This window comes from Calliphora vicina, chromosome 4, assembly GCF_958450345.1.
Source record: "Calliphora vicina chromosome 4, idCalVici1.1, whole genome shotgun sequence".
NCBI lineage: Eukaryota > Metazoa > Arthropoda > Insecta > Diptera > Calliphoridae > Calliphora > Calliphora vicina.
This window is the reverse complement of record NC_088783.1, coordinates 119,019,898-119,045,739: the sequence shown is the minus strand read 5'-3', so window position 1 is coordinate 119,045,739 and position 25,842 is coordinate 119,019,898. Positions and strand designations below refer to the sequence as shown.

Sequence of the window (25,842 nt, the reverse complement as noted above, 5' to 3'; positions counted from 1 at the left end):
GAAGCTAAAATTGGATTGTAAACAGAGCCACGATTGAAGCTAAAATTGGATTGTAAACAGAGCCACGATTGAAACTAAAATTGGATTGCAAACAGAGCCACGATTGAAGGTTACATTTTACTATAAATAGAGCCACGATGAAAGGTTACATTGGACTTTAAATAGAGCCACGATTGAAGGTAACATTGGACTATAAATATAGCCACGATTGAAGCTAAAATTGCATTTTAAACAGAGCCACGATTTAAGGTAACATTGGACTATAAATACAGCTACGATTAAAGCCATAATTGGACTGTAAACAGAGCCACGATTGAAGCTAAAATTCGACTATAAATAGAGCTACGATTAAAGCCATAATTGGACTGTAAACAGAGCCACGATTGAAGCTAAAATTCGACTATAAATAGAACTACGATTTAAATTAAAATTGGACTATAAATAGAGCCACGATTGAAGCTAAAATTGGACTGTAAATAGAGCCACGATTGAAGTTAAAATTGGACTGTAAATAGAGCCACGATTGAAGCTAAAATTGGACTGTAAATAGGACTGTAAATAGAGCTAAAGTTGGACTGTAAATAGAGCCACGATTGAAGCTAAAATTGGACTGTAAATAGGACTGTAAATAGAGCTAAAGTTGGACTGTAAATAGAGCCACGATTGAAGCTAAAATTGGACTGTAAATAGAGCTAAAGTTGGACTGTAAATAGAGCTAAAGTTGGACTGTAAATAGAGCCACGATTGATGCTAAAATTGGACTACAAATAGAGCCATGATTGAAGATAAACATGGACTACAAATAGAGCCACGATTGCCGCTAAAATTGATCTATAAACCAAGGCATGATTGAAGCTAACATTGGACGATAAACAGAGCCACAATTGAAGCTAACATTGGTATATAAATAGAGCCAAGATTGAAGCAAACATTGGACTATAAATAAAGCCACGATTGAAGCTAAAATTGGAATATAAACAGAGCCACGATTGAAGCTTAAATCGAAAATGAATGATTTAGAAAATATCTGACATATTTTTAAAGGCTACAGTGATTAAAAAAATAAAAATTTATTGGACCAAGGATAAGTTTTGGCTTTTCTGACACACACTTTATTAAGGAAATACTAAAACCTAAAAGTTTCATAGGAACTATTTTGGATTTTGTATATCTAAAAATCTCTTACCTTTTCCTGTCATTTTAAACATAGATAAATACACATAGAACGGAAACTCTCATATCAATCATCCTAAGTCAGTTGTCAAAAAACCAAGTGATGAGAAAGATTTTGAGTAAGTGCTGGTTCACAGACTTAAAGTTAACTTGAGCAAGTCTTGAGTTTATAGCAAAGAGAGGAGAAGATATTGGAAAGATTTTTCGGCTCTATGTTTATTTCTCTATGATTTCAAATCAAATTCTATTGTTTAAACACTTATCTTTGTATTTATTTTTTTGTTTTTATTGATTTTTGAAAATGTTGTTTTATAATTTTTTTTTTAATTATATTATTTATCATACATTTACACAATCGTTTTTATTTATTGTTTTTTTGTTTTGGTTTTATTTTCTGCTATGAAATTTTCTTGTAGTTATTGGAATATTTGTTTTTTTTCTTTTGTTTAACAATTCTCGTTTATTTTAGAAATAATTAATTGTTTTATATTTAAAAACTACCATCATTATGTTTAAGATTAGTTAACTTATTTGTTTTTAATCATTTCATTTAATTTATTTTATAACTAAATTAACTAAAAAATAAACAAGTACAAAAATTTGTTGTTAATTTAAGTTTTGGGCTAAAAAAAATTTACAAATATTTTCTTTTGAAAATATTTTCTTTTTTTTATTATTATTTTTTATAATTAATAAGAAATATGTATATATGTTAGGTTGCAAGTATCAGTCACATAATTTTAGTTTTATTTTTTTTGTATTTATAAAGTTTTTTTTTTTAATTTTAAAGTTTGTTATCATTAAAATTAGTTTGCTAGCAATTACTAACAACTTGTTTAATGTTTAAAGTTATAATTAGGGGAGTTTTATATACAATTTTGTTTAAATTTTAAGTGGTATTTGAACTAAAAGTAAGAAAAGCTTTCAAAACTTGCCAAGAATTTGTTATAATTTTATTTAAGTTTCTGGGCAAAGCTTTGTAAGCTTTCAAAGCTTGCCAAGAATTTGTTTTAAATTTATTTAAGTTTCTTGGCAATGCTTTTTAAACTTAGTTTCTTATTGTATCTAAATTATTTAGTAAATTAGCTATTCTAATCTAAATACGATCTATTTGGGTCTCTTGAGCCTCCAATTCTGGTTCCTCCGCCAAGGTATAGACCCCCTTTAAAGCATGATTGCTTACAGAGTCCAACGAAGACTGGGTGGTGGGTGTTAGCTGGTCCATTAGAGGACTACCCAATGAATTTAGTAAATTACAAGAAGTGGGTGGTGAGTTGGCTGAGCTGCAGGGCGGTAGTTGGCTTAGATTTGTTAAGGGTAGATTAACATTAGATTTTAAGAGATTTGTAGAAGTTGAAGCCGTTGAATTTGGATCCATAGTTAAGATAGGCACTAGCTCATGATTGACATAATCCTTTAAATTGTGTATATTACTCAAATCTGAATCATTATGAGAGCCAAACACTAAAGATGTGGGAGTGCCTGGAAAATTAAACGAAATATTATTAAAATTTATTTTAATATAGACAATAAATACTGATAAAAGTTCCCAAACCTTACTTACCCGTTACCAAAGTTTCTTCGGTGGGATTTCTTTGATATAAATTCTGTTTCTTTTCATATTGTCAGGGTTGTATATAATAGTTGGGATCCTCATTCGTTGTATCCATTGTTGAAGATTTCTTAAATTCCACCACAATTTTAATGCGATTAACAATCTCCTCGTGTATGACATTGAAGCACATGGCCGTCAAAGCCATACCCGACATTATGTAAATGGAACAAAACCATATGGTGGTATTTGAATCACGACGGAAACCTGGCATCATATCACCAAACCCAATGGTCGATAAACTCATAAAACAAAAGTATATGCCATCCAGCAAGGGCCATTCTTCCAGGCGATACAACACCACAGCCCCGAATAATATATAAATAATCATCATGCAGAAACATAATAAAATGGGAGCCAATATGGCTAAACCATGCATGCTGCCCCGAGACTCACTGGCACTTAACGAATCCAAGTCGGGCATTTGTATGCTATTATTGCCTAGTGACTGTTTTTCGGGCGTTTGAAAGTTATCGGGCATGGAGCCGGATCTTACATAGTAAGGTTCCTGCATGGCCTGCTGCTGTTTGCGCAACTCCTCCTGCTGACGTTTGCGTTTCGTACGTCGCTCCTTTTCCGCCATGCGTTTCTCATCGTAGCAACAGTAGCCACAGTTGCTGCATAGGCAGCAGCATAAAGCCTTGGAGAAAACTTCTCTTGCCACCTTGGCCAAAATGCCACCCGTGCTGGAGAGGTAGACCAGGGTTAGGGGTATGCCGAAGAAGGCATAGGCCAAGGTAACCAAACGTCCCAGTGTAGTGCGGGGTGCTATGTTGCCATAACCTGGAAAAAATGGAAAATAATTAACTTCGAAATTAAAGAAGTTTTGGCATAACAAAATTAAATGTTAACTTATAGTTATAATAATTTTTGTATGAAAACTGTCAGTATAACTTTAGCTTAAAATATAACCATACATTGTGATAATGAGGGTTAATGTAGTTGATTTAAAAAAAAAATTGTCATTGGTCCTTCGAACCTTACAATATAATATTTCTTTTAATTATGAAGTGGGTTCTTTGAAACCTAATAAAATTGAAATTTTAGGTTAAAATATATCTGTACATTGTGGTAATGTGGGTTAATATAGTTCATTAAAAAAATTGTCATTGGTCCTTCGAACCTTAAATATAATATTTCCTTTAATTATGAAGCGGGTTTTTCAAAGCTAATGAAATTAAAATAGTTTTTTAATGTTTCATCGTTTATTTTTACAGCCTTCCATTTGTAATTGCTACATTTTTCATTTGGAATCGATTTGTTCGGATTGGCTAATCCGTCTGTATGTTGAAATCAAATTTCCTTAGTCCCCAAATAACTTACTTATATGATTTATACATCAATATATCCGCTATAGTAGCGGTTCGGTTGCTATTTAAAATCGAGAAAATCGGTCCACAAATGGCTGAGTTATAAGCAAAAAACCATGACTACCTAGATTTTTTACATCTTTTTTATAAACGAGTATATCTGGATTACTAAGTCCTTAATATAGACAAAATGGATATCAAACGATAGATATTTTAAAGACCTTTCCAACGATATATATAAGGCCATAGTAATTAGGACCTGCAATGGGTCAAAATCGGGAAAATATTTTTTAGCCCGAAATTTTTTTCAAACAAAAATTTTTTTTATCATAAAATTTTTTTTCAACCTTATTTTTTTCCACTAATAAAATTTTGTTCAGAAAAAATTTAAAAAAAATAATTTTTGGAATTTTTTTTTTTTTCAAATAATATTTTCAATCTTTATCTTAAAGTTACTTTGGTGAAGGGTATATAAGATTCGGCACAGCCAAATCTGGCTTTCTTACTTGTTAATTGTGAAGTATTTTAAACAATTAAAAAGTCCTGCTTAAAAATGGGTCCTTCGAACCATTCTCCTGCTTCATAAATTTAAATTTATTGCTAATAATAGAGTCCTTCGAACTCTATTAAATTTAGATTGTTTTCTAATATTAAATTTTATAATTTTGTAAAGATTCTTATGCAATGGTCTTTCGAACCATTCCCCTGCTGAAAAAACTTCAATTTATTGCCTATGCCTATTAATTGTTAAGCATTTTATACAATTAAAATATCCTGCTTAAAAATGGGTCCTTCGAACCATTCTCCTGCTCTATAAACCTAAATTTATTGCTAATAAAAGAGTCCTTCGAACTCTAATAAATTTAGATTGTTTTCTAATATTAAATTTTATAATTTTGTAAAGATTCTTATGCAATGGTCCTTCGAACCATTCCCCTGCTGAAAAAACTTAAATTTATTGCCTATGAAAAGGTCCTTCGAACTGTCATAAAATGTTCTATACAAATCAAAACGATAATAATTTTCTGGACCTGGTTCTTAGATCATTAAGTGTGTTTGTTAATTTTAACATTTTTGTTTACTTTTTTATTTAATTTTGAACCTGGTCCTTCGAATCTTATTAAATTGAACTAATTTTTTCACATTTAAGTTTTTTTTATTTTCGCTTTAAATTTTGTTCCAATTAAACGAAATTGTAAAGCATTTTATACAATTAAAATTTCCAGCTTATAATGGAATTCTTTGCTCAAATAAACCTCAATTTATTGCCTATGCAAGGGTCCTTCGAACTGTCATATTGTGTAAATGACATCTAAGTCATTAATGACAATTTGTAACTGGTCTTTCCTGTTCTAGATTTTCATTTTCTAACTGGTTTAAGTAATAAAATCGTCCAAACAAATCAAAACGATTAGAATTTTCTTGGAAACACACACAAACTTTTTAAACATTTAATACTGCAATAATAAATAACATTTTATGTACATGACAATAATGACCAATAATGACAAAAACATGCGAATACGAAATACAAAATACAAAGAAGAAACTCATGTTTAACAATCTCACACAAAATACACAGCAGCAACAACAGCAATTCAATACACTTTGCAATACAATAGTAGTTGTGCATGCACAAACATGTTCGCCAATTGGAAAAAGGACTCTAACCAAATCTTTATTATACTTACTGCTCTGCTCTGCAAATATACATACATACAATGAATTGTAAGAAAATAAAATCTTTTTTAATAAGACCCTGCTTGTAAGGCTTCATGCAATAAGGGGAACACAATACATTGTCATAAGGATAAGGAGGTACTCACTTGGGTTCTTGGCATAGAGCGAAAGGGAGCGAGTATGTAAAATAAAGTTGAACTTTGTAAATGGAAACTAATCAATAGATATAAACGTTTACAAACACCATACATACACTGGGTCATTGTGTAAATATAAAGTGCTTATTTGCAGGGAGCTTAAGTTAAAAATAAGAATGTAACCAACTAATTTTGTTATAAAATAGAATGAAGAGATTTAAACAGTACTTAACACAAACTTAAGCAAATTGTCATCATTTTGTTTGAATTATAAATCTTTAATGAAAGTTTGTTTTCCCTTTAAGGTTTTGACATCATTTGTGGAGTATTTAAAATTGGTCCTTCGGGCCTATATAACAGAACGTAACCAACTATATTTGTAAAAGAGATATTTAAACAATTGGCCCCGTAAACCCAAGCTAATTCTTATAATTCTCTTCAATTCAGTAAAATTTTCTCCAGAAACTTAACTTTTGTAAAGGTTTTTAAAATGGTCCTTCGGACCCACATAAATATAGCAGAAGCAAACATTTTGGTTTAATGATTAATGTATAACTATTTAAATGATTATATTTAGCCAGTTTAAGTTATAATGTTTGTTTATTTCCCTGCTATTTGAGTGATTTAAAAATGTCATATTTTGGTCCTTCGAACCACGATAAATTTAGTTTTTTAAAAGTAGTTTACATGATCTCTAGCTCAATTTCTCTCAATTAAAATACCTGTAAAAATCGTTTGTTATCCTTAAAGGTTTTGCCATCTTTTGTAGAGTATTTGAAATTGGTCCTTCGAACCCACAAAAATATAGCTGAAACCTAGATTTTCTTTCTTCCTTATTTATTTATAGCCATGTGCTTAATTATTTTAAAGAAACTACTTGTCTGTTTAAGGCATAATCTTAATTATTTGCCTGTTATTTGAATGTCTTAAAAACTACCATAACACATGGTCCTTCGAACCAGACTAAATTATTCAAACAGTAAATTTAGCTTTTAAAAAATTGTTTACAATGATATCTACCTCAATTTCGTTCAATGCTGGTTTGTTTTCCTTAAAAGATTTGACAACCTTTGTGGAAGATTCTAAATTGGTCCTTCGAACCCACCGAAATATAGCACAAACAAACACTTTATTTCTTGAAGATATATGACTTTATGCTTAATTATTTTAAATTCATAATGTTTAATTATTTCTCTGTTATTTAAACGGTATAACAGAAATTCATATTGTGGTCCTTCGAACCAAATCAAACCGCAAATTAAAGTATTTTTAAATAGTTTACAATGATATATACCTCAATTTCCTTCAATTAAAAGATCTCTAATAATCTTCTGTTTTTCTTAATAGATTTGATAACTCTTGTAGAGTTTTTAAATTGGTCCTTCGAACCCTTATAAATTTAGCTGAAACAGACATGCTTATTCAAGGCTTTATATTTCATTATTTTAAAGAAAATATTCACCCATTATAGGTATTAATGTTTCATTATTTCCCTGTTTTTTAAATGTTTTAAAGCAATCCTATTTTGGTCCTTCGCACCACAATAAATTATTGAAACAGCTAATTTAGCTTTTTAAAAATTATTTACAATGATAACTAGCTCATCATATTAAATATCATTTGATAATTTAAAAAGTTTTCAATATCAATTCTTTATATTTCTTACAAAACAAATGGTCCTTCGTTTTGTAGAATTTAATGGTCACATTTTCCTTTACAATATCTTCCAATCTGTATAAAAAATAATCTACATTTTTAACACATTTGGGCCACACAACATGCTGAGGATAACAACCTATAAAATTTGTTGAATGGAAAAAAAAATCTCGGTTATTTTTTTACCCCAGCTAAAAAATAAAAAAATGCTCTTGTTAATAAAAAATACGAAAATTTTATGCTTGATTTGTAACAGAAAAAAAAAATAAACCGAAATGAAATGAATAAAAAAAAACGAGCAGGAGGGTAGCTAAACAAATAAGAAGCCATATTATTGCCAGGATCAGCAATTTTTTTTTGTTTTTTTTTCTTGGAGGAGGGAAATAAATTTACATTTTCTTTTACAACTTTAAACAGCCAATATATACTTGATAACAGAAACAAGCATGCATGTTCCATACAAGGACAACAATAAAGTCATGATAACAATAATGATGATAGCATGTCCTTTTTCTCTTAGTTGTGTGTGTTTCTTATTTGCATTTTCTTCAAATAGAAATTGAAATTTTTGTTCTTAAATTGTAGGCGTTTGAAAGGTTTTTTTTACAATTGTTTCATTTGTGTTAACAAATTTTCTATCATAGTTTCTACTAAGGCCAGTTTTTAATCAATTTTATAAATAACAATTGCTTTTGAGTTATAAAAAAAGGCTATAAGTGTTTGTAATTTGGTTTAAGGGGGAGAAATACAATAATATTGAAGAAATGTTGTTTAAAGTTGTTTTAGTTAGAAAGGAAAAATTTTGGTTTAAAGTAAAATTAAGTTTAAAAGAGGTTTGAAAAGAGTTTTGGGGTTTGAAAGATTTTATAAAGATTTCTAAAGGATTTTTATTATAGAACATTTATTAAAGTTTTAATTAATTATAAGCTGTTCTAACGCATTATAATTATATATTATATACTATATTCATTATAATTAAGTTATAGTGTATTTTACCTCATTATAATCGGGATATAATGCTTTATAAAAAATTATAAAAACGATATAATGCATTATATCGCATTATTATAGAGATATAATGCATTATAATTAATTATAATAAATTTATAACGTATTATAATATGACATATCTCATTATAATCGGGATATAATGTATTATAATTAATTATAATAAAGTTATAATGTGTTATATCTCATTATAATAGCTATATAATGTATTATACCTCATTATAATCGGGATATAAAGCATTATAAATAATTATAATAAGGATATAATGCACTATAATAGCGACATAATGTATTACATCAAATTATAAACAGGATATAATGTATTATAATAAATTATAATAAAGTTATAATGTTTATATCTCATTATAATCGGGATATAATGTATTATAATTAATTATAATAAAGTTATAATGTATCATATCTCATTATAATAGCGATATAATGTATTATAATTAATTATAATAAAGTTATAATGTATCATATATCATTATAATAGCGATATAATGTATTATATCTCATTATAATCGGGATATAATGCATTATAAATAATTATAATAAAGTTATAATGTATCATATCTCATTATAATAGGGATATAATGTATCACATCTCATTATAATCGGGATATAATGCATTGTGAATAATTATAATAAAGTTATTCTGTATTATATCTCATTATAATAGGGCTATAATGTATTATATCTCATTATAATCAGGATATAATGCATTATAAATAATTATAATATAGTTATAATGTATTATATCTCATTATAATCCGGATATAATGCACTACAATTAATAATAATAAAGTTATAATGTATTATATCTCATTATAATCGGGATATAATGTATTATATCTCATTATAATCGGTATATAATGCATTATAACTAATTATAATAAAGTTATAATGTATCATATCTCATTATAATAGGGATATAATGTATCACATCTCATTATAATCGGGATATAATGCATTGTGAATAATTATAATAAAGTTATTCTGTATTATATCTCATTATAATAGGGCTATAATGTATTATATCTCATTATAATCAGGGTATAATGCATTATAAATAATTATAATATAGTTATAATGTATTATATCTCATTATAATCCGGATATAATGCACTACAATTAATAATAATAAAGTTATAATGTATTATATCTCATTATAATCGGGATATAATGTATTATATCTCATTATAATCGGTATATAATGCATTATAACTAATTATAATAAAGTTATAATGTATTATATCTCATTATAATAGGGTTATAATGTATTATATCTCATTATAATCGGGATATAATGCATTATAACTTATTATAATCAGGATATAATGCATTATAAATAATTATAATATAGTTATAATGTATTATATCTCATTATAATCCGGATATAATGCACTACAATTAATAATAATAAAGTTATAATGTATTATATCTCATTATAATCGGGATATAATGTATTATATCTCATTATAATCGGTATATAATGCATTATAACTAATTATAATAAAGTTATAATGTATTATATCTCATTATAATAGGGTTATAATGTATTATATCTCATTATAATCGGGATATAATGCATTATAACTTATTATAATCAGGATATAATGCATTATAAATAATTATAATATAGTTATAATGTATTATATCTCATTATAATCCGGATATAATGCACTAAAATTAATAATAATAAAGTTATAATGTATTATATCTCATTATAATCGGGATATAATGTATTATATCTCATTATAATCGGTATATAATGCATTATAACTAATTATAATAAAGTTATAATGTATTATATCTCATTATAATAGGGTTATAATGTATTATATCTCATTATAATCGGGATATAATGCATTATAACTTATTATAATCAGGATATAATGCATTATAAATAATTATAATAAAGTTATAATGTATTATATCTCATTATAATAGGGTTATAATGTATTATATCTCATTATAATCGGGATATAATGCATTATAAATAATTATAATATAGTTATAATGTATTATATCTCATTATAATCAGGATATAATGCATTATAATTGATTATAATAAAGTTATAATGTATCAAATCTCATTATAATAGCGATATAGTGTATTATATATCATTGTAATATGGATATAATGCATTATAAATAATTATAATAAAGTTATAATGTATCATACCTCATTATAATCGGGAAATAATGCATTATAATTAATTATAATAACGTTATAATTTATCATGTCTCATTATAATAGGGATATAATGTATCATATGTCATTATAATAGGGATATAATGTATTATATCTCATTATATTAGGAATATAATGCATTATAAATAGTTATAATAAAGTTATAATGTATTATATCTCACTATAATAAGAATATAATGTATTACAATGTAATATATTTCATTCTAATAGAGCTATAATATATAAAATGCATTATAGTAATGTTATAGTGCGTTATAATATATTATAATAAATTGCTTCATCGATTTAAATTATGTAATATAAAATTAAATTTTATATTAAGCTTTTAGTAAATATATTCTAATAAAGAATATGAAAAATAGCAAAATAGTAAATAATTTTACTCAATTTAAGCCAACACCTTCTAAGGTTTCACATTTATTAACAACATAGTATGCCATTATAATTCTTTATAAATGTTTCATGACGTATACTTAATATTTAATTGCCCCAAAAATTATTATTAATCATACGCCTTATTACGATTCAAACAATTTGCCTTCTAACTACCATTATAAATAAAAATTCCCCAGAATTGTTTACAAATTGTTGCGCTGTTTTGTGAAAACGAAATAAACAAAATTTATTGAGGCAACATTGTATACAATTCATCCACAACTTTTGTAATATTTTGCAACAAAAATTTATTCTTTATAGATATTCTTCTTGTTATAATATTGAAAAGTTTATTTCTTTGTGGCTTCATAACAAGCATAATCATTGACTTTTAGATGCGAAAAGAAAAATAAAAAAAAAACAATATCATTTCAATAAAATATGTAGATTTTCCTGGTACTCAGTATTTCTAAGCAAACATGACAGCAGCTGTATACAAACAGTGTCTTGTGTTCATAATCTTAAGAACAAATAGCAGGACTATGAATGAGAAATACTTAGAGCAGCAAAAAAGGAAGAAGGAAAAAAAATGACATACTATATCTATACTATTTTTATTTTTTTGCTTAGAATAAATAGCATATAAAAAATGAATGAATGAATGTTATGTAAAAACTTGTGCCAGTATTTATGGAAGCTGAGGCAAGTAGTAGAGCAAATAAATGGTGATGGCTTCTTTGGTATTTAGGTTATAAAATTAGCAAACAAACTACTGTGCAAAAGGGAAATAATGGTTGATGAAGTATTAGGGGTTGGCAAAAACAAAAAATAATTATTGGGTAGGAGTTTAAATAGCAATAAATAATATTATAATGGAGTTATAATAAATTATAAGGCATTATAAATTTTATAATAGTATTATATTGAAATTATAATTTATTATAACACATTATAATATCATATTTAATTGTTATAACTTATTATATTACATTATGTCCTTGTTATATTGCGTTATAATTTACTATAACGTTATTTTAATGCATTATAATATGTTATAGCATTATTATAATTTATTATAATTTGTTAAAATGTATTATAATAATATTATAATGGATTATTGCATATTATAATAAGCAAATAATCTATTATAATCCATTATAAAAAGAATATAATGTAATATAGTAGATTACTTGTTTATTATAATGTGTTATAATCTATTATAACATTATTATAATTTATTATAATACATTATAATGACATTGCAGTACATTATAATACGGTATAGCATGATTACAATGGTTTATAATACATTATAATATAATTATAATGGGTTATAATTCATTATAAAATGATTATAATGGGTTATAATACATTATAACATAATTATAATGGGATATAATAAATTATAGCATGATTATAATTTATTATAATACATTATATTCTTATTATAATGAATTATAATAGATTATTTGTTTATTATAATGTGTTATAATCTATTATAACATTATTATAATTGGTTATAAAACATTAAAACATGATTTTAATGTGTTATAATTCATTATAACATGATTATAATGGGTTATAATACATTATAATATAATTATAATGGGTTATACTACATTATAACATGATTATAATGGGTTATAACACATTATAACATGATTATAATGGGTTATAATACATTATAACATGATTATAATGGGTTATAATTCATTATAACATGATTATAATGGGTTATAATACATTATAACATGATTATAAAGGGTTATAATTCATTATAACATAATAATAATGGGTAATAATTCATTATAATATGATTATAATGGGTTACAATACATTATAAAATGATTTTAATGAGTTATAATTCATTATAACATGACTATAATGGGTTATGATACATTATAACATGATTTTAATGGGTTACAATACATTATAAAATGATTTTAATGAGTTATAATTCATTATAACATGACTATAATGGGTTATGATACATTATAATATGATTATCATGGGTTATAATACATTTTAACATGATTATAATGGGTTATAATTCATTATAACATGATTATAATGGGTTATAATTCATTATAACATGATTATAATTTATTATAATGCATTATATTCTTATTATAATGGGTTATAATATATTATTTGCATATTATGATATGTTACAATCTATTATAACATTATTATAATTTATTATAATACATTATATTCTTACTATAATGTGTTATAATAGATTATTTGCTTATTATAATGTGCTATAATCTATTATAACATTATTATAATACCTTAAAATATATTAAAATATATTCCTTAAATTTATAAATAAATAAAATAAAAAAGAACTTCCTAACTAACCTCTTGTTTCAAATAAAGCAAATTTATACTGAAGTGATGAAAACAAAACCCTCCCCCTAATATCATATTCAAACTCTCATGACAATGTTTTACCACAGAATTTTTGCAGTCAAAGCATAAATACGACTGACAAAAAAGCCAAGAGAATTGTTGCCATACTTTCTCATAATAAAATATTGAGTATTGAATACCCATCATCAATAACATTATTACCATCATTATCAGCTACATCATTAGCCTTAACGTCATCATGATTATTATAAATTTATTCTATAACTTTGTTGCTTTGTTCCGCCATTATGCTTATTTGTTACATTCCTCTATATATGTACATAGTATAAAATTGTTTTCATTTCTTTTTCTTTGTGTGTTTGTCTCAAATTGCTGCTAAAATTGTAGTGCGTATGTTTGGCGCTTTTATTGTCTTTCATTTTGAATACAAATCAAATGAAACTGAAATGAGCAAAGATTCCTACACACACTTCTCTCTCACTCTCCTGTTTTGACAAAGCTGGAATTTTTTCATTTAAATGTCACTCAATATGACTGAAATTTTTTCTGTTGAAGTTGCTGTTTTTTTTTATATGAGCTTAAGTATTTGTATTGACATTTTTTGTTGTTGCTGTTTATTTGTTTTTCAAATACCACTTACTCCACGCTTTCTTCTTTAATTTTTTTCTTTTCTTGGAAAATATGTACTGTGTTTTTTGTTTTGTTATTGTTCCCTTTATGTTTATTTTATTGAGGGGACTATGTTGTTGTTATTGTTATTGTTGTATTGTTTCAGAGCATTACAGTTATTTGTGTCAGTTTTATGTTAATAAAAACAGCATAAAATTGACACATTTCGTGAGTGTGCCTTTATTTTTTTGTTGTTGTTGTTACTTTTAATACAAATAGCTTAAGCCAAAAAATTAATGGTAGGCGTCATATATAAAACAATAGCGGAGAAATTGAAAATGAATTATAAAGAAAATTTATTGTACAATTAAAGAAGTTTAAATAAATGGAGTTAGAAACAGAAATTAGCAATGTGTTAAATACTTTTAAACTATTTTTTAGAATAGAACTAAATTTAGTTAAAGTTTTTAATATTTTTTCGACAGGGGATTTTCAATTTGTTTTTTGGGAATTTCAAATATATGAAATTTTATTAAAATCTGATTAAAATACGTTCAAAACAATGTAAATTCAATTTTTAATAATTTTCCCCGAAAGGAGATTTTCGATTTTTTTTTTGGGAATTTAATTTTATCTGTAATTTTAACTAAATATATAAATTTTATTAAAAATTATTTTTCCGGTAAAGATTTAAATTTTTTGTTGGGGAATTTTAAATGAAATTTTATTAAAATAATGTTAAATGAAAATTTTTGATATTTTTTTTCCCGAGAGGAGATTTTTTTTTTAGGAATTTAAAATATTTAAATGATTTATTGAAATTTTGTACAAAATTGATTTTAAATTATGTTTAAACTGTTTAAAAGTACATTTTTTTTTAATATTTAAAGAAATTTTGAATTTCAATATTAAACTGAAGCGTATGATTAATATTTATTAATAGTTTTCATTAATATAAAGTATACGCAATGAGGAACATATTAAAGATTTGTTGCATAGTTGCGGGGGATGTTAAAATGTTTGTTAATTTTGATTTAGAATTAATAATTTTGTAAATTTACGTTTTTGTGCTGTAATTTTGATAATAAATAAACAAAATTCAAAAATTTGTTAAAGGAAATTATTTAAAATTATTTTGGGAATTCTGGGGAAATAGGAATTTTTAGAAAATTATAGTTTTTTACAGTTATTACTACATAGTAAGCTTAAAAGGATCAATAATTTAAAAAAAATTCAAAAATTTGAGTGAGGGAATTATTTATCAACTTTTTGGGAATTCTGGGGAAACTAAAATTTTTGTAAATTTAGGTTTTTGAGTTATAATTAATTATTTAAAATTATTTTGGGAATTCTGGGGAAGTTGGAATTTTTGATAAAATTCAGCTTTTTACAATTATTATTACACAGTAAGCTTAAACAAATCCATAATTAAAAAAAAAATTAAAATTTGCTTGAGGGAATTATTTATCAACTTTTTGGGAATTCTGGGGAAACTAACATTTTTTGAAAATTTGGACTTTTTAAATTTAAAAATTCGATATTTTGATAAAAGGGAATTATTTAATATTATTTTGGGAATTCTGAAGAAGTTGATATTTTTGCTAAATCTATTTCCACGAAAGGAGATTTAAATTTTTTTTTGGGAATTTGAAAAAATTTTGTAAATTTATTGAAATTTAATAAATTTTATAAAAAATGGGTTCAAAATGTATTAAAAACCTGTTTAAAATATAAATTTTCTTTAATATTTAAAGAAATTTAAAATTTCATTATCAATCTCAGGCGTATGATTAATATTTATTATGAAATTTAAAGTAATATAAAGTATACGCAATGATGAACAATATTAAAGATGTGTAGCATAGTTTTAGGCGACATTTTAAATTTCAATATCAATCTTAGGCGTATGATTAATATTTATTAAGTCATTTAAATAAATATAAAGTATACGCATTGAGAAATATATGGAATATGTGTAGCATTGTTTTAGGTGAAAAATTTGCAGCTAAATTTTGTCATATTGATACAAATTTTTTAAATTTATATATAATTTTGTATGAATTTTGATAAATTTAATATTAAATTGTTTATTAAAAACCAAACTTTAGTTATAAAGTCTTTAAATTCTTGCTATTGTATTATTCTCCTATAACAAACAAATTCTTCTGCATTTTTCACCTGTACATAATTGTGTGTCTTCATCAATCAATTTTGAAAATTCATTAAAGAAAATAATTGAATTTTTTGCTTTACACTATGACATCCTTCCTGTCGTCCTCTTGTCTAGTCATTTTTCTTGTGGCACTTTAATAATTTTTCCAGTCCATGTGAACACCGAGTGTCTATTTATCTATGTCTGTCTACAGTCATGTTAACAACTTACCAATTGTGGTTAATACGGTTAGGGAGTAGAGGAAAGCTCTGGCGAAATTCCATTCATGATGATGATGATGCGGATGATGCGGCGTCAGACCATGTTGATGGAATAGTAAAACCGCTTCCGTTGCTGGTGTCTGGCCATTAACATCCGCCTCGTGTGGCAATTGTAGCACAGCATCCTCATTCAGTCTCTTAATTAATTGGTCTTGAAATTTAGCAATTTCTAAAGCAGCCAATCTTTTTTTAACAACATAAAAATGAAAAATGATTTAAAGGGGGATTAAGAAACATGGAAAATAACTTACTTTGTCCAATTTTCTTTGTATAAAATATTTAGGGATACGGTTATGTCCCATATATTTTCAATAGTCCTTTGACGTACATCATAAGTATCCGGTGACAAGGCATATTGTGGCGTAAAATCATCACCATAACTAAAATCATTGTTTTGCAATGATATCATGCCCTCTATCATTTGGGGTGAGGAGGAGGAGGATGATGAAGAGGAGGAGGCTGGTGCATTTAGTGTGGCATTATCGTAATGTGGCTGTAGTTGCGGAGGAGTGTGTTGTTGCTGCTGTTGCTGGTTATGATAAATGTTGTTATTTGTTGGGGCTGCTAAGCCTGCTCCATTACCACTACTACTACCACTTCCACTTCCTGTGCTCCCCGTGTGCTGTTTGTGCGGTTGTATGTTGCGTTTTGTGGAGGCCAATGTTCGTTGTTGTTGCAAGTATGCGGAATCTTCGCTTTCAATTGTTAAAAATATAAAAGAACCTGCAATGAAACAACACACAAAAGCATGTTTATGAAATTTATGGATTTTTGTTCCTGTAAATGCTCAATATTTCAAGTGTTAACAATGCTAGCGTATGATTAATATTTATTATGAGCCTCAGATAAATTAATATTAATCATTCCCAAAAATATAAAAAGTTTGCTGCTAATTTTTGCTATAAAACTTTAAGAATTTCTGGAGTTAGCAAAAATTCAAAGAAATTATGGTTTAATAAATTATTTAAAAACAATACAAAAAGCTTAATGATTTATATTTATTATAAGAAAACAGATAAATTAAAATTAATTATACGACCAGGGTAATAAAAACAACAATATTTGTTTAAAGCAGCATGCTTAAAAAGAGATAAGGAATGAACCAGGAATTGGGATTATTGCTAAAGACAAGATAATAAATATATTGTTTCTAATATTTCTAGCTTGTAGCCCGGATATTAAAAATATTGTTTTTGTTATAACGCCAGAGGGGTTTTGTAATTAATGGGAATTGAGGGATAAACAAAGTTTATGTATAGATTTCAATTAAAGCACACTGTTTCCAATAATACATACGAACATTTAGTGATTTTTTTTATTGAAATTATTTACATTTTATTAGGAATTCTGGGGAAGTTGAATTTTTTGTAAAATTTGCTGTTTAAAGCGATTTTATGAGCTAAAATTTTAAAAATGTTGAAAAAAATTAAAAAAATTTTTTTTAGGAAATTTTTTATATTTTTTTGGGGAATTCCGGGGAAGTTGAAATTCTTGTTAAATCTGTTTGTTTGAAGTTAGTTTTTTATAGTTTATATAAAATTTAAATAAAAAACTAAAAAATTTGTGTTGGGGAATTATTTATGAACATTTTGGGAATTCTCGGGAAGTAAAAATTTTTGGAAATTTTTCTTTTTTACATCTATAATTATAAAATTGTTCACTGATAGAGATATTAAAACAGTTAAAGGCTTAAAAAAATCTTGAAATTTTAATAATTTTTATATAGTTTTAGTATTTGGGAATTCTGGGGAAGTCTAAATATTGTTGAATTCATAATTCTTAATCAATAATATTTCTATTTAAGGTATATTTATAGTTTTGAACTATTTGTTAGCGAAAAAATTTAAAAAAAAATTAAGGGAATTTTAAGTATTTTTTTGGGAATTCTGGGGAAGTTAAAATTTTTGAAAAATCTAGCTTTTTACGGTTATTTTTACATAATTACTATAAAAGGGAGGAAGAATTTTAAAAAAATAAAAAATTAGCTTGAGGGAATTATTTTGAAACATTTTGGGAATTCTGGGGAAGTTAAAATTTTTCAAAAATCTAACTTTTTACGGTTATTTTTACATAATTACTATAAAAGGGAGGATGAATTTTAAAAAAATTCAAAAATTAGCTTGAGGGAATTATTTTGAAACATTTTGGGAATTCTGGGGAAGTTGAAATTTTTGAAAAATCCAGCTTTTTACAGTTATTTTTATAAAATTACTATAAAAAAACGATAATTAAAAAAAAAATTCAAAAGTTTGCATCAGGGAATTTTTAATAAACATTTTGGGAATTCTGGGGAAGTTAAAATTTTTCAAAAATCCAGCTTTTTACAGTTATTTTTATAAAATTACTATAAAAAGAACGAAATTTAAAAAAAAATTTAAAATTTGCATGAGGGAATTTCTAATAAAAATTTTGGGAATTCTGGGGAAGTTGAAATTTTTGAAAAATCCAGCTTTTTACAGTTATTTTTATAAAATGACTATAAAAAACGATAATTTAAAAAAATTTGCATGAGGGAATTTCTAATAAACATTTTGGGAATTCTGGGGAAGTTGAAATTTTTGAAAAATCCAGCTTTTTACAGTCATTTTTATAAAATTACTAGAAAAAAACGATAATTAAGAGAAAAATAAAAAATTTGCATGAGGGAATTTTTAATAAACATTTTGGGAATTCTGGGGAAGTTGAATTTTTTATAACTTTGGCTTATTTTTTAATTTAAATGTAAACCTAAATTTCCAAAAAATTTTAATTCCCAAAATATTTGAAAAAATCCCCTAAAATTTAAAACCTGATTATACTGTAGTTTTATCATTTATTATATAAATCTTGACTCAACATAAATTTTAAAGCAATTTTCTTAAAGTTTTTCTTTATTTATTATACATTTGTACCACAATTTATTTCTAGTTTTCTTTTGTAATTCCAACTTGCAAAAGCGGGTTTTTCTTGGTAAGTATTAAAAAAGAAAACAGTTTTTTGTTCATGCTTTTGTAGAAAAGTAACTGCAAGTATAGTTATTTACTATTTGCTGCTAAGAAATGTATATGTAGTTGTAGTTTTTAGTTAGTATCACTTGAAAATATTATGATGATGATGATAATGATGATTGCACAATGTACAATACAATATTTTCTCCAACTAGTTTGGTATCTTGTTGTACATCTCGTTGCCATAGTTAGTAACTGACCTGCAACTTAGGTTTCTTGTAGTTTGTTTTTTTTTTTCATACAGTTTTGTAGTTTATTTTCTTTTAGTCTTTATTTCTTAGGTTTTTTTCCTCGTTTCGTTTTTAGAAACACCATAAAGTCAAATGAGTTTTTCGTTTTTTTTATTTTCTTTCCTCATGACATGACTTTTTGTATTTATGAGGTTTCTTTCTGTGTAATATTATTTGTAGGTTTTTTGTATCTTAGCTTATGTTTCTTTTTTTTTCTCATGTCCAAAATGTTGCTGCTGCTGTTTCCCTATTTAACATTTTTTTTTAACCCTAGAGCATAATTACCAAGTATTCATTAACTTTTTTTGTTTTATTTTAGGATGCTTTTGTTCTTTAACAATATGAAAGTTGTGTTTCCTTTTTTTTTGTTTTTTTTTGTTAAGGACAAATGGTTTTGTTGTGTAATACATGACATTTTCTGAAAACAAATACATACTTAAAGTATATATTTCATTATAAACCAACACAAACAAATTATTTCAACTTTTGGCAAAATGTTTATGTGTAACATTTGGAAAATGATAAAATGGCAGTTTGTGGTAGAAAAGGGTTTCAAATTTCAAGATCCCTTAATTAAACATGTGTTTACGAAAAGTGAAAGCCAACAAAATGTTTAAAATTTAATAAAATAAAACTTTTCATTAAATTTTTGAGTTCATTTTTTAAAACCAGGCAAAAATTTGTTTGAGGGAATTTTTAAAAAAAATTTGGGAATTCTGGGGAAGTTGAAAAATTTGTAAAAAACATAATTTACAATTTAATTAAGGCTTTTGTACGATTTTTTCTGCTTAAAACAAAATAAAAATTTTTCTAAGGGAATTTTCATACAAAATTTTAGGAATTCTGGGGAAGTCTAAATTTTGCCAAATTTACAATTTTAAGTAACAGAATGTTTATTTTAACGCCTCTAAACAATTTTTTGCCTTAAACATTAAAATTTTAGCTTGAGGGAATTTTTCAACATTATCTTGGGAATTCTGGGGATGTTGAAAAATTTATGAAATTTTGTTTTAAATTTTATTATAGCTTTTCATAGATTTTTTCTGCATTAAAAAATGTAAACATTTTTCTAAGGAAATTTTATTACCAAATTTTAGGAATACTGGGGAAGTCGAAATTTTGCCAAAATTTTCATTTTTAAAAAAACAGAATGTGTTCACGAAAAGTGAAAGTAAATACACTTTTAAAAGCCAACAAAATGTTTAAAATTTAATAAAATAAAACTTTTCATTCAATTTTTGAGTTCATTTTTTAAAACCAGGCAAAAATTTGTTTGAGGGAATTTTTAAAAAAATTTTGGGAATTCTGGGGAAGTTGAAAAATTTGTAAAAAACATAATTTACAATTTAATTAAGGCTTTTGTACGATTTTTCTGCTTTAAACAGAATAACAATTTTTCTAAGGGAATTTTCATACAAAATTTTAGGAATTCTGGGGAAGTCAGATTTTTCCAAATTTTCCATTTCAAAATCACAGAATGTTTATTTTAAATTATTTTAACGCCTCTAAACAATTTTTTGCCTTAAACATTACAATTTTAGCTTGAGGGAATTTTACAAAATTATTTTGGGAATTCTGGGGAAGTTGAAAAATTTATAAAATTATGTTTTAAATTTTATTATGGCTTTTCATAGCTTTTGTCTGCATTAAAAAATGTAAACATTTTTCTAATGGAATTTTATTACCAAATTTTAGGAATACTGGGGAAGTCTGAATTTTGCCAAAATTTTCGTTTTTAAAAAACAGAATGTATATTTTAAATTAATGTAACGCCTCTGAAATTTTAATAATTTTTATTAAATTTTTAATATTTGGGAATTCCGGGGAAGCCAAAATATTATGAAATTCATATTTCTTAATCAATGATATTTATATTTAAGGTATATTTATAGATTTAAACTATTTTTTACAACAAAAAGGCAACAATTTGTTTAAGGGTATTTTAATTAATTTTTTGGGAATTCCGGGGAAGTTCAAATTGTTACAAAATATTAATTTTTGAGCAATAGTATTTATATTAAAGGAAAATTTACATGTAAGGCATTATTTGGAACATAGAAATTAAAAATATGTAAAAGCCATTTGAATTTTTTTCTTGATTAATTGGAAAATATTCGGTTTCTAGTCATTTTTAACAGGATTTTTTTTGGGGGGAATTTTTAATCATGTTTTTGAGAATTCTGGGGAAATCGATTTTTATACATATTTAATTTTTTCTTGATTATATTTGATAATACTTGGTTTTTAGGCATATTTAGATGGATTTTTTTTTGGGAATTCTGGGGAAGTGATAATTATTGGAAATTTAGCTTTTTTACATCTTTTTCTTGATTATATTTGATAACACTTGGTTTTTAGGCATATTTAGATGGATTTTTTTTTGAGGGAATTTTTAATTTTTTTTTGGGAATTCTGGGGAAGTGATATTTTTTGGAAATTTAGCTTTTTTACATCTTTTTCTTGATTATATTTGATAATACTTGGTTTTTAGGCATATTAAGATGCATTTTATTTTGAGGAAATTTTTACATTTTTTTTTGGGAATTCTGGGGAAGTCATAATTATTGGAAATTTAGCTTTTTTACATCTAAAATATGTAAATTAAATTCAGATAGAGATATTTAAATCATTAAAGCTGAAAATTTCCGTGTATATTTTTTTAAGGGAATTTTTGATTTTTTTTGGGAATTCTGGGGAAGTGAAATTTTTTTTGGAAATTTAGCATTTTTACATCTTTAATAATAAAATTAAACCTTAAAATTCTTAAATTTGTGTAAGTAAATTTTTGGAAATCTGTTTGGGAATTCTGGGGAAGTTATTTTCTTCAATATTTTGAGATTTTCTCTTTATTTTTTTCTATTAGCAAATGTATTTCCTTTTTTAAAACATTTTCATTGACAAAAACTTCTATTTCTTTTGTGGCAGCTGATGTTTATTTTGATAACAAATGTAAATGAAAAGGAAAAAAAACTGTGGCCAAAAAAATATATATGACAACATAAGCTTTTAGTCTAATCACGTAAAGTGCCAACTGTGAGTATAGATAAAACGGGGTTAATGAATGTCATTTTGTAATTTTGGTGTTCAGAAAAAAAATATGGATATAAAAGCTACTTTACCTTTAATAACTAAAAATATGACAACATGCTGGGGACAAATTGCTTAAGAAAATTTCAGAGAGTAAGAATATTTTCATCTTCTTTTAAGAATTTCTGAAAATTAAATTTATTATACCCTTCACCATGGTATATTTAAGTTTATCATTCCATTTGTAATTTTCAATTCTTCCTATGTCCGTCTGTATGTTGAAATCAACTTTCCGAAGCCCCAAAATAACTTTGATATCCGATTGATACATCAATATATCCGATAGAGAGCAACTTAGACTGCTATTTAAAACTGAGAAAATTGGCCCACAAATGGCTGAGATATAACAAAAAAACCTCTACCCAAATTATTTCCAGATTTATTTTTCACAAATTTTTTTTTACTCCAACATTTTTTTCACGAAATTTTTTTTCTCCAAACTTTTTTATTTCAAATTTTTTTTGGTAATTTTATTTTTAAAATTTTGTTTTAAAATTTTTTTTTGGGCAATTTTATTTTCAAAATTTTGTTTCAGAATTTTTTTTAAAATTAAAAAAAATTTTTTTTTTTCAATATTTTTTTTTCAAATTTTTTTTTTTTATTTATACTCTGGATCTTTATAGATAGCGGAGTCGATTTAGCCATGTCTGTCTGTCTGTTGAAATCAACTTTCCGAAGCCCCCAAATAACTGTCATATCCGATTGATACATCAATATATCCGGTAGAGAGCAACTTAGACTGATATTTAAAACCGAGAAAATCGGCCCACAAATGGCTGAGATATAACATAAAAACCTCGACCCAAAATTTTTTCCCACGAAATTTTTTTCCACCAAACTTTTTTATTAAAAATTTTTCTTGGCAATTTTATTTTTAAAATTTTGTTTTAAAAATTTTTTTTGGGCAATTTTATTTTCAAATTTAAAAAAAAAAAAAATTTTTTCAAAATTTTTTTTATTATTTATACTCTGGATCGTTATAGATAGCGGAGTCGATTTAGCCATGTCTGTCTGTCTGTTGAAATCAACTTTCCGAAGCCCCCAAATAACTGTCATATACGATTGATACATCAATCGGTAGAGAGCAACTTAGGCTGCTATTTAAAACTGAGAAAATCGGCCCACAAATGGCTGAGATATAACAAAAAACCTCGACCCAAATTTTTTTACAGATTTATTTTTCACAAACTTTTTTTAATTTTCAAAATTTTTTTTCCACCAAACTTTTTTATTCCAAATTTTTTTTGTCAATTTTATTTTTAAAATTTTGTTTTAAAATTTTTTTTTGGCAATTTTATTTTCAAAATTTTGTTTCGGAATTTTTTTTTTAAATTTAAAAAAAAAAAATTTTTTTTTCAATATTTTTTTTATTATTTATACTCTGGATCGTTATAGATAGCGGAGTCGATTTAGCCATGTCTGTCTGTTGAAATTAACTTTCCGAAGCCCCCAAATAACTTTCATATCCGATTGATACATCAATATATCCGGTAGAGAGCAACTTAGACTGCTATTTAAAACCGAGAAAATCGGCCCACAAATGGCTGAGATATAACAAAAAACCTCGACCCACGTTTTTTTCCAGTTTTATTTTTCACAAACTTTTTTTTACTCCAACATTTTTTTCACGAAATTTTTTTCCCCAAACTTTTTTATTTCAAATTTTTTTGGTAATTTTATTTTTAAAATTTTGTTTTAAAATTTTTTTGGGCAATTTTATTTTCAAAATTTTGTTTCGGAATTTTTTTTTTTTCAAATTTTTTTAAAAAAATTTTTATTTTGAAAACAAAATTTAATTTTCAAAATTTTGTTTCGGAATTTTTTTTTTAAATTTTTTTTTCAATATTTTTTTTTCAAAATTTTTTTTTTCACCAAAAATTTTTTTGCAATTATACATTGCTGAAGGGTATATAAAATTCGTTACAGCCGAATATAGCTCTCTTATTTGTCTTTTTTTTTTTTTGATAATTTCAAGGGATTTTTTTGTGGATTTAGAAAACCCTTTCTTTGTTGCCTTTGATTTGTATTCTTTAACAAATGTTACTTTATTATTATTGCCGGTTTTATTTGCCTCAATTTAATTTTATTTTGTTGGGATTTTTTTTGTTTCTGCCTCTGTAACCAAGTTAGTTGTTATTATGTTGTTTTTTTTTGATATTTTTTTCTTTGGTTCTTCATTCATTTAATATGATTTGAAATCTAATGAAAATAATTTGTGGTTACAGGCTTAATAGGACTTTTTGTCTTATGCGGCTTAATATAGCTTGTGTTTTTTCCGAGTGCTGCATTTACTTATGTATTTCTGCTGGCTGAAACGAAAGTTCTGTCTGTCTGTCAGCCTGTCTGTCCAATTGTTTGTTTTCTGTCTGTATTTTATTTGCCTCTGACACTAAGGGTTTCTAGCCAATTAAAATGAGAAATCCTTTGTGATTACCACTACTACTACTCTGTAATTTCTTTTTTTTTATAACCACAACTTGTGCTTGTACTTCCTTGCTGCTCAGCATGCCCTCAAAGATTGTACAATAGTATTTATGTTGTTGATTTCTTTCCACAAAGCTATTTTTTATTGCTACAACTAATTAAAAATCTTTTTTTTCTTTAATTTTTTTTCGATTTTTTTTTGGTTGTAAAAAAAATTCTATGAAAAATATACACATAGTAACAATTAAGTTTTGCGGAAATGAAAAGGATTTAAATTTTTATTTAAGAGCTTTGTTTCAAGGCCATAAAAATAATGTTTTAATCTGTAGCTGGTTTCATTTGCTTGTTGAGAAAGGGTTTTAGTATTTAAGGGAATAGAATTTAATTTGAAATTTATAGTGGTTTTATTAACATTAACAAGCCATTAATTTGTAAAATCCTTTAAAATTGCAACTGTCAAGGAAATAAATCCTTGAAAAGGGACATAAAGTTAGATTTGAGTGTAATAAACAATTAAAACCAAACATAAA

General features: G+C 25.5%; 1 protein-coding gene across 1 annotated transcript in view; it reads right to left on the bottom strand.

Moving 5' to 3' along the window:
- Window positions 1-2,514: 2,514 nt before the first annotated feature.
- The window catches only part of LOC135957439 (serine/threonine-protein kinase pakB), a 38,706-nt gene continuing 15,378 nt past the window's right edge, over window positions 2,515-25,842 (bottom strand). Inside the window, exons 2-5 of the mRNA XM_065508182.1 lie at window positions 16,836-17,307; window positions 16,535-16,767; window positions 2,738-3,568; window positions 2,515-2,655 (exon numbers count right to left, since the gene is read on the bottom strand). Of these exons, the coding sequence (XP_065364254.1) occupies window positions 2,799-3,568; window positions 16,535-16,767; window positions 16,836-17,307 (1,475 nt within the window). The 3' untranslated portion in view covers window positions 2,515-2,655; window positions 2,738-2,798. The remainder of the gene's footprint in view (window positions 2,656-2,737; window positions 3,569-16,534; window positions 16,768-16,835; window positions 17,308-25,842) is intronic.